The 11,347-nt window shown below is 40.3% G+C and overlaps 2 protein-coding genes across 2 annotated transcripts; both read left to right on the forward strand.

The window, feature by feature from the left end:
* Positions 1-3,380: 3,380 nt before the first annotated feature.
* LOC108679648 lies at positions 3,381-8,574 on the forward strand (the record flags this gene model as incomplete). The annotated part of the gene is given in 4 exon segments (XM_047885346.1): positions 3,381-3,579; positions 5,777-5,834; positions 6,446-8,327; positions 8,567-8,574. Coding segments are annotated over 2 exon segments (1,617 nt in total).
* Positions 8,575-8,797: 223 nt separating this feature from the next.
* Positions 8,798-10,769, forward strand: LOC108679661. The gene is made up of 3 exons (XM_018168348.2): positions 8,798-9,280; positions 9,685-9,734; positions 10,174-10,769. Exons 1-3 carry the CDS (start codon positions 8,840-8,842, stop codon positions 10,283-10,285), a joined length of 603 nt encoding a protein of 200 aa, XP_018023837.1. The 5' UTR covers positions 8,798-8,839; the 3' UTR covers positions 10,286-10,769.
* Positions 10,770-11,347: the final 578 nt, after the last annotated feature.

The raw sequence follows: 11,347 nt of genomic DNA on the forward strand, positions 1-11,347 counted from the left end.
CTTCAAACTATCGCCAGTCATGAAAAGATCCGGTCAAATGACACGAGTTTAGATCTATGAACAAGGCACGAAATGGAAAAGAATCGGCGACAGGCCACATCAGGCCTACACTTCAGAGCCGACATCACTATGTTATGTTATGTTAAATGTTAATATCCAGTGACCCACCACTAAATTCAAATGGCACATCTGAACATTACGCTAATTATTAGCCTAATAAGAAAAGTAAAATGCAGCTTATACTACTTCTTATTGACTAAAATGTATCATTTCTGGTACGCAGTGGCTGCATGGAACTATCAGGAGCAACTCGATAGTCCAAAATTACTTGCCTTTCATAAATTTTCAATTCTGTAACGTTGTTCAACTACAAAAGATTATATGCTTACATATTGTTTAATTCATAATAAATTTAATTGGCAATGCTTGGGGTAGTATAGGTTGGACCCGGACTTAAGGGTAAGAAGAATTCACAACAATCAATGGACGTGGTCACCTGCACTTGTGAGGTCCTGAGTGCAGCTGAGTCTCGTGTCCTCCGTCGCTGCAACTTCAAGTACAAGAATCAACCAGTAGTGTAAATTATTTTTGAACTTGAAATTATGTGTTTGATTCGTTTTTGTTTTGTTTAGTTTGCTCGCAGCTATGCTTTATTATCCTATAAGATTCTTTACACCTCAGTAATAAATTAGATTGTCTCGACTTTGCGACCTTAAGTAATGAAATATTCAAAGTTATGTAGCACCAATTACAACTCTCTATTGCTTCATCTTTCATCAATTAAATTTCGAATATTTTTTTCTTATTAAACTTATGCACTGCAGCGCTGTGAAGCCTGCTAATCACTGCGCACGGCAGGCAGAGAGCCATGCTCATCACTGCGCACGGCATGCAGAGAGCCGTGCTTATCACTGCGCACGGCAGGCAGAGAGCCGTGCTCATCACTGCGCACGGCAGGCAGGGAGCCGTGCTCATCACTGCGCACGGCAGGCAGGGAGCCGTGCTCATCNTAACAAAGACATGATTTGTTGTATATGTCCTAACAAAGACATGATTTGTTGTATATGTCCTAACGGAGACATGATTTGTAGCATTTTTGTCCTACAGGACAAGTAACTAATACGTTAAATAAAGCATTTTCATCCAACAGGACATGTAACGGAGACATGATTGGCTGCATTTTTGTTCTACAGAACATGTTTCAGATAGGTTATGTGAAACATTTTCTGCCCTAAAAACATGCTAATTAGAAATCTCGTCTGTGCATTTCTGCCATACAGAACTTCTAACTGGCAAGTTAATTTAAAACATTTCTGCATTAAAGTACATGTCAAGAATATACGATTTGATGCATGTTATGTTCTACAGAATTTATGTTACTGACACGCGAATTTGATACATATCATAACATACATAACATATATAACGCAAATATGATTATAAGCACGTATTGCTCAAGAAACAATGTTAGGGAAACTAGAGCTTGAAGCATTTCTGTCCTATAAAACATTTATTACTACCCAGTTAATTTGAAACATTTGTAGCATTTGGAGCAACATATGACTGGCATTTGATTTTAAAAAGAGACATGCATGAGCATGACACACTACACATCGCTAACAGTTCATATAATAGCTCCCTGATAACAGTCTCAGTCATAAACGCTCTGGATGGGCAAGTGTCGGATAACATCAAAGGGAAGGCGGCATTTACAAGCACGAAGAGCGTTTTGAGAACTTTAACTATGTATAACTCATACATTAGAAATGTATACGAATAAAAGTTTTAGGCGTGTTAGATGTGAGAACCTTGCGTAAAAACAAACTATTTGAATTTTTGGACGATAATAACGTGAAGATTGTTATTAACACGTTAAAATTCATGTATAATTATTGACGAACTTTGCCGCAATGTGTACGCCTGCATGATTACCAATTCCACAATCCAAGTGTTGCAAACGAAAGTAAAGTAAGTTAGGAATTACAGAAAGTTTTGCAACTTTTATGAAGCAAAGAGGAAAATGATTGTGGTCAAGGTGTAAACAATTTTAAGTCTAAAAAAGGATGTTCCCAAGTGAAACGACAACGAGCGTTTTTTTTTATTCATCTACAAAACATGAGACGAACACGTGGCTTTGAAGCACAGTTATATTTGAAATTTCTGAAGACCGCGACCAATAAAAACGAATTTCAATTGCGTTTCATGGCGTGAAGTTTACAACGACGGCGTTCTTATCGGACAGCCCACGCGGCCCACGCGCAACCTTCCATCATTCTCTTCCCCCTCGATTCCATTTTATGATTTTTACTCATGAAAACTTCAAAAAGTTACGATGAAAATTTTTCTGCAAGAAATCACACCCCAACACAACAACATCCAATTGAAACGCATAAGCCGTGAAACCGGAAAATCGACACCAAAAATATCAGGCCTCACGAGCCTATATAAGCTCACACGGCGGACGCCTCATCATTTGGACTGCTACTTCGGAAAGAGAAGGTCGTCCTTTCATTCATTTAAATATAATTCAGTACATTGAAATTAATTAATTCAGTTTTGAAGAATTGAGATCAGTTTGCATAGTTTTCACTTTGCCTCGCGTGGCAACTTTATCGAAATTTCTGCTTGAGAATTTGGCAAGGAACTCGAAACTTCCAGCGAAGTTGTCCATCGTTACCGGTGAGTGTGATGACCTGGTGAGTGTGATGACCTGGTGAGTGTGATGACCTGGTGAGTGTGATAATGTGGTGAGTGTGATGACCTGGTGAGTGTGGTGACCTGGTGAGTGTGGTGACCTGGTGAGTGTGGTGATCTGGTGAGTGTGATGACCTGGTGAGTGTGGTGACCTGGTGAGTGTGGTGATGGTGACCTGGTGAGTGTGGTGACCTGGTGAATGTGATGATGTTTGCGAGTTTCAGGTTAGAGAAAAAAGTCGATAAGAGTTTAAATAAAATGTCATATTTCATCATCAATTATTCCTCAAAAACGTGTTTGCGCTCTGGCAGGCTCTCAACTGTTAGAAATACACTACTTAAATAATTGATTATTTTGAAAGGTTGCACCTAATTGAAAGTTAAATCCATTTCGGAAATGGGAACAAATTTGAAGCGAATGCCTTCGTTTACTTCAGGCTATCCAAGAGATGCCAATAGGCCGGTTGCGTTTACATGGCGGAAGCGAAACCGGCAGGGGCGGAAGTACAACGAATAGCCGCAAAACTGGAGCATCTCGTGGCAACGTTAAACCGATTCCTGAAACCGGATTAGATTCTTTCGAAAATTCAAAACTGCTCTCAAAAAAACGAGTCTCTGTCGGATGCGGTAAGGGCTTCAACAAAACTGGACTAGCTTTGAACAGGAACGAAAAAAAAATTTATTGTGAAACTGGAGTTTCAGGAAACCCTGGGACGTTGGCTAGGAGTCAAAATCCAGCAGGATTTCTCGGACGGACAACCGGAGGAGCTTTCAGGAGCTTGTCGCCGTTCATCGTGGCAGGAGTGACGCTTCTTCTGCTCGGGCTCGTAGGAGCGGCGGAGGTCGGGTTCCTGGGTTGGCCTGCTAGGGACCATCTCCAAAGGGGGTGAGACAAACTGCCTTTCCCATTATTTTTTTTCCGTTTAAGTCCGTTTGTATGATGGATGTAGAGGTCTCCTAAGCACATCTCAGGTAAGTGAAGTCCCAACTTGACAGTAATTTGGATTGGGCGAGTCCTCACAAAATAGGTTACCCTACCCGAGGGCAATCACAACTTCGGGGGAAATCACCTCCCACTTGATTTACTTATTTTATTTTTCAACCGAGATCCGTAAGCTTTTTTAAGACTTACCAGCCACTTATTTACTTTTTCTTAGCTCCCCTTTACAGTTTGACTATAGCTTCCATGTTCTCAGCTTTTGATGCATTAATATTGCCGTTCTGTCTATGTGAGCTTTAGGAAATGGTCAAATTTTGAGTCGTTTTCTAAAAATAAATTCTTTTATCTTAGAAACTTTAATCGAAGTGAGAAGTTTTTTCTTGGTAATAGCATCTTTAACTTCATAGTCAAGTTAAGTCATTAAAGGATTTTATTCTTGAAAGTTACCAATATGGTAACTTTCAAGCACGGCACTGTTTTATACTCCTTTAAATTATATATTAATCCACCGACCACATTCTACATTACATGATGTTGACAAACAAATAGGCGCACTAAGAGCCGCTCGATAAAACAAACATCCACTGTAAAATCAAACATAACCAAAAAAGTTGCATAAAACATTTTACTGAATAGAAGTCCTAGATAAATAAAACAGAGCGTTTCGGGCTATGCCCATCATCAGCTAGTAGAATACATCTGGAGATACATGGAAATCAATTTTAGTACATAAATTTAGAAAATGATAAGGAAAGAAAGTAAAAAAACAACTATTGACCTAGAATCGAAAGAGGAAAAGAGCTGGATTGGTTATTCAATTTAGGTTTAAGTTTATGGATGTAAAGAGATTCTAAAATTCGTAAATCGGTTTGGCTGCTAGCGTTACAAAGAATTTTANTCATACAGAACAGTGCTCACTTGCTCCTCCCGTGTCCATCGATCAATTTAAAATTCTTTGTAACGCTAGCAGCCAAACCGATTTACGAATTTTAGAATCTCTTTACATCCATAAACTTAAACCTAAATTGAATAACCAATCCAGCTCTTTTCCTCTTTCGATTCTAGGTCAATAGTTGTTTTTTTACTTTCTTTCCTTATCATTTTCTAAATTTATGTACTAAAATTGATTTCCATGTATCTCCAGATGTATTCTACTAGCTGATGATGGGCATAGCCCGAAACGCTCTGTTTTATTTATCTAGGACTTCTATTCAGTAAAATGTTTTATGCAACTTTTTTGGTTATGTTTGATTTTACAGTGGATGTTTGTTTTATCGAGCGGCTCGATCTTAGTGCGCCTATTTGTTTGTCAACATCATGTAATGTAGAATGTGGTCGGTGGATTAATATATAATTTAAAGGAGTATAAAACAGTGCCGTGCTTGAAAGTTACCATATTGGTAACTTTCAAGAATAAAATCCTTTAATGACTTAACTTGACTATGAAGTTAAAGATGCTATTACCAAGAAAAAACTTCTCACTTCGATTAAAGTTTCTAAGATAAAAGAATTTATTTTTAGAAAACGACTCAAAATTTTTTTTTCGTGCCCATCTAGGACTTCTATTCAGTAAAATGTTTTATGCAACTTTTTTGGTTTTAGCCTCTATTCTTAAACTGAGAAGAACTCCTCGAGATATTGTGAAAATGAAACATTTGCTGCCAAACACTAACATAAGTTACCGAAAACAAGCATCCAATCAAGTCGGGGTGGCCAAGTGGTTAAAAACATCGTAGAAGTGGATTCTACGATGCCTCACTGGAATCAGCGTGAGGCCAGATTTGGCCTACAAATATGGCCAATAATAAATATATTATATTATATTGTAATATTACGATTGACAGCCAAACATTAACCTCCGCCGTTCGGGTCTGTTCTTAAGGTCAAGATTGCTCCACTGGTATTAAACCAACCTATTCTTCACATTTGAATTCTACTCCCAAAGTTAATTGTTGTCTAATTTAGCCATCGCTAGAACCATTTAACCGCAAGCATCTAAGACAACCCACCATATTTTGACACGTCAATGTACTGATATTTTGTGTGCCGGCAGACCAGGTATCTGGTCTACTAACAACTATTCTCCAAAACTCTCACTTGTGTCATCATTTAAATTGTTGCTATCAGTATAACTGCGTTACAGGTTACCAGCGTGTGTTTGGAAGCCTCAGGCACCATCTTGTCCCAGGACCTTCTTTCAGGTGAGCGCTGTCGCAATTAAGAGCAAAACAATGCGGCATTTTAATATAAATCGCTCAATATACTTTAGGAATGATGATATCCCAATAACAGACGTTAAAAAATAGATATAATGGTAATAGCAAAAACAATGTTTTTGTTTCTAGTGAATAAGCGAAATTAAATTAAATTTCGCATATGAGCGTTCGTCGTTATCGAAGAACGAGTAGCTGATTTTGTGCAGATAACTGAGTGTTGCGTGTGGCATTAACTGATTGAGTAGCTGCCACACAAGCCCGTGGTGACTGACTCAGTCGTGTTCACATTACTGAAGTTGCAGTTTTTCATCAATAGTTAACTGATGAAATACTCAGTCGTCTTGCCAATCTTGGGTTATTTTTATTGACTGTCGACTACTGCATTTCACGACTTGGTGTGTTATTTGTGCCTGGTAAGTGTGAAGGCTGGCATAAAATGCATTCGTGTAAAAATATTTTCATTCTTTCTCAAGTCATAGCAGCACGATCGACTCAATCAAGGGAGGCTAAGATGTAACATTTCACCATATTGGGACGCACCTTCCAGTTCATTAGGTTATAGAAAAGTAATGATCCATTAAACTGCTTTTCCACAGGATGATCTTGAGGCCGTTGCCCTGTTCAAGCACATCCTGCTGTCACCGGGCTCGTCTCAAGCAGAAGATACCCACGACGGACAAACAGAATCTGTTTCGAATGAGACATGTTTTGAGGAATCGAAAACAAGGTCCGTCCGGACCATTCCGGGTTCAGGCAGAAACCAGCCAAGATATGAACGCAGAGATGTGGTCTCAAGCCAAGCCAAAATTTTTGCTGTTCCTCAATGTTTCACCACAGATCCTAGGTCTTCTTTTTCAAGGGCGGTCAGAATGGCTCATCAAGAGTCTGACACATGCCAGCAAACACGTCAAGAATGCTCGTCAAGTTGCCCACGTAGCGTGACAAATCATCAAAAATCATTGGAAAATCGTTTAGAAAAATTATCAAGTCCTCAAAAGAAAACCATCAGTCATCAAGGAAACTTGAAATGTCGCGATAGTCAGACATGTCCTCGTGTTAACAGCAAAACGTCTAACGAGCGCCGTGTTCACACCAGAAGGTCATATGAACGTCACGTGGACAACAGGCCTGATGAAAGTCGAGTTCTCTACAGCAAATCCGTTGAACATCGCACTGACAGCACTAGGTTTTACAAACTTGGTGTTAACATCAAGAACCCTGTTGAACCTCGTGCTAACCAAAAGATGCATGATGCACGTAGTGCTAACAACAGGATGTACGGTGAACGTCTGGCAAACATTAAGAGTAATTACGAAAATAGGGTCGAAAAACTCAGGTCTGTTGAGCATCGCATTGACATCACGAGGTATGACAAACGTGATGATGACAACAGTAGCCCCGTAAATCGTCGGGTTGACATCCATGGGTCTGATCGCGAGAGACGAATGCAAAAACGTTCTGTTGCTTCACGAAATGACCATGTTCGACGAAAGAATGTTCGAAATACGGTTACTCGATTTGTTCATTCACGACGGGTCGATATTCGCAGTGCTGACAGCCAACGTTTTGATGTTACACTATTTGATGCAAAACGTGTTGATGTTCGACGTGTTGGCGTCCGTCGTGTTGACGCCCAACGAGCCGATGCCCGACGTGTTGACGCCCAACGTGCAGATACCCGACGTGTTGACGCCCAACGTGTCGATGCCCGACGTGTTGACGCTCAACGTGCCCATGATGCCCGACGTGTTGGCGCCCAACGTGCCGATGCCCGCCGTGTTGACGCCCAACGTGTCGATGCCCGACGTGTTGACGCCCAACGTGCCGATGCCCGACGTGTTGACACCCAACGTGCCGATGCGCGACGTGTTGACGCCCAACGTGCCGATGCCCGACGTGTTGAAGTCGAGCGTTTTGATGTCCTACGCGTTGAACCTAAACGTGTTGCTGCTCGACGAGTTGATGACCTACGTGATTATGCTGTTCAACGTGAACTTGTTCGAACTGTTGAGTCCCAACGCGCAGATCGTGGACGGGTTGATGCACAGCGCGCCCGTTCTACTGATGCCCAAAAAGTTGATGCCGAACGTTCTGACGCTCGACGCGTTGACGCCAAACGCATTGATTTTCGACGGTTCGATGCCCAACGCGCGTACGCCCAACGTTTTGATATTCAACGTATTGACTTTAGACAAACTGATGCCAAACGCGTTGAGACTCAACACGTTGATGTTCGACGTGTTAATGTACGACGTGTTGATACAAAACGCGTCAAAGGCAAACGTTCTGATTTTAAACGTGTTGATACCACACGGGTCGATGGTCAACGAGTTGATAGTCTAAGTGTTGAGACTAAACGTTCTGGTGCAGAACTTTTTGGTGCCCCACGTGTTGATGCTCGACGTGTTGATGCTCGGCATGTTGATGCTCGAATTGTTGATGCTCGGCATGTTGATGCTCGTCGTGTTGATGCTCGGCGTGTTGATGCTCGGCATGTTGATACTCGGCATGTTGATGCTCGAATTGTTTATGCTTGGCATGTTGATGCTCGACGTGTTGATGCTCGGCGTGTTGATGCTCGGCATGTTGATGCTCGGCATGTTGATGCTCGAATTGTTGATGCTCGGCATGTTGATGCTCGACGTGTTGATGCTCGGCGTGTTGATGCTCGGCATGTTGATACTCGGCATGTTGATGCTCGAATTGTTGATGCTCAGCAAGTTGATGCTCGACGTGTTGATGCTCGGCGTGTTGATGCTCGGCATGTTGATACTCGACGTGTTGATGCTCGACGTGTTGATGTTCGGCGTGTTGATGCTCGACGTGTTGATGCTCTACGTGTTGATGCTCGACGTGTTGATGCTCTACGTGTTGATGCTCTACGTGTTGATGCTCGACGCGTTGATGCTCGACGTGTTGATGCTCGACGTGTTGATGCACGGCGTGTTGATACTCGACGTGTTCACCTTCAAAATGTTGAGGCACGACGCATGTACACCCCACGTATTGATGCTGGACGATTTTCTAACGCCAATGGTGCTGATGAACAACACGAAGACGTCGATCGATTTGGTAAATCAGTTGTAGACACAAATCGCGCTGATGCCAATAGTGCCGATGAACTATTTGCTGACGTCAATAGTACTGATGAACAACGCGCTGATGAAGCCGCTAGATTTACTACTAGATCCGACAATCGTAAAGTTTTTCCTGCGTTTGGTAGAAACGTTTCAATGAATAATCAATTACTGGTGAACGGCCAATATAATGTCAATAATAATCAAGATGGCGGCCACGGGACCTTCGAAGTTCAACTTGGCGACCTTGTCAGTGAAAAGCAAGATGGCGGCATTGATATTCAAGATGGCAGATTCGACGATACAACTCTCAAAACTTCCTTCTTCGCAGCTTCTTTGTTCCCCAAGCAGGAGGTGAGTGAGGTTTCTGAGCATTTAGCGTCCACGCTAAATGCTAATTATTTGTTGAACCTGTTGAGCATTAGCGGCATGTTCAACGTGAGGGCGCCGAACCTTATGAAATGTGAAGCATGCCATTTATGATTTGGAACGTCGCGAAAATTCTGTAGCTTGTTGATGTTCATCAGTTATATGCAATTTAACTGTTTATTAAAATTTGGAGTTCCGTTCTGTTTTGACTCGAATAAAAGATATGTACATATGCTGTAATTGATAAAAATATTTTGTTTCATACAGAGATGATCACAACCGTTATTTCATTTTGTTATTCATATCGTGTATTGAATTTAATTCATCCGAATGGCTCTGCATGTTGTCCAACAGAATGTAATTGAATCCAAACATAATTTCTGTTCCAGAAGTCCCTGATGACCGCCTTAAGCTTGGCAACAGCGGAACATTCGACGCCGTAAGTTAAGATCATGCTAAAACTTTATAAAATAGATTTATACACCTAGCAGATGTATAAAAAAATATTTATCACCTGCTAGTAATAATTCTTCTATGCTCGATTGCACACTTAGAGTTGTTTTAGAACTTTGTACCTTAATGGAATTAATTTGAAAATTGTTCATTCTAGCATAATATTGTTTTAATACTTTAATGAACATTTACAGGAAAAACATTCATTGATTCAATTGGTGCAAGTTTTTATTAAGAGATATAATTTTTTCTCGCAGAGAAGGTAATGCATCATCCGTGGTACAAGCTCAGTTGGTCGATCCTAGAGCAGCTGCAACATTTAATAATTATCTGCTGATCAAATAATGTTCCATTCCAGACGTGTTTTTTTTTAATTTTATTCTAGTACATCGTGTGTCTGATAAACCTTATTTTTTTTATAACAGTGGCGTCGATGCATTTGAGACGTCGGATGTCTGGCCAGCCGTCGCAGCCCTCTTGCTGGCACAGATGTTGCCGTACGTCGCCAGCAAACGTATGGCAGTCTGCGTTTTTTGAGACGTCAATTTCATTTTTAAAACGTGACGTCGGAAGCGCCAATACAATGTCAGTGAAGTCAGCCATCTTAGTGGTCGACAAATATGCCGTAATAAAATATCCCTGATAAAAATAGTGATTCTAAAAACGTAATCAGTGGTTGTGGTTCTTGTGGATAAAGAAAAAACTATTAACGGACTCGCCAGAAGTTACGAAGAGATCAGTTCACCCCGCACCCGACACGAAGTTTTGGTCAACGTTCATCATTGATTGACATGGACGTTCTTGCGTTCAAATTATGAAGTAACTGATAATTCCTCATAGATGGCATGTCAAAAGGTAACTGATTATTAATCACTGAAGATAGGCCAGTCTGGAATCAACTGATAATTAATAATGTTATGCATAAAATTCATTTTATATGTCAGAGAAAACTAACGAGGTTGGAACTATCTCTTTATATGAATTTTGTCAAAGAAAATCGAAAAAATTACATTATATTCAGACAGAGAAGTTTATTCATTTCATTTTCATTTATGGGTTGAAGGTACGTTTCTAGCACCGAGACATTTACCGGTTCATATATATTGGGATAACATGTATGTGTTGATGTGGTCGTTATGTAGATTATGTGTTGCGTATAGATGTAGCTCATGAGTGTAAAATGCATGCAATGTAGCGAAATACTTCTATCATCATAAAACCTTCCACAGTATGAATGCAATGCTCTGTGTATTTTTATAGTTTTTACTCGTATACCTGCATAAGCAGCCATATATGAGCAACACTTGTGCATGTAGACGTGAAAATAAGTAGTCTACATCACGAAATTCCTTTTCTATAAAGTAGTTACAGGTATTGCTTTATCAAATTCTTGATCAGTAAACAAACCTAATCGATTTCAAATAACTATTAAACATACACATCATTTACAATTAATAACCCAGACGACTAGAATTATTTTAGTCATTCTTTTAAACACTGATTAGTATCTTCAATAATTTCTAATGTTGATATCAACACAAAAGATCAAAACTTGAACAGTAGAGACATTAATTCTTCCATTCTGAATAAGTGCATTTC

Source organism: Hyalella azteca, unplaced genomic scaffold (assembly GCF_000764305.2).
Source record: "Hyalella azteca isolate HAZT.00-mixed unplaced genomic scaffold, Hazt_2.0.2 contig17671, whole genome shotgun sequence".
NCBI lineage: Eukaryota > Metazoa > Arthropoda > Malacostraca > Amphipoda > Hyalellidae > Hyalella > Hyalella azteca.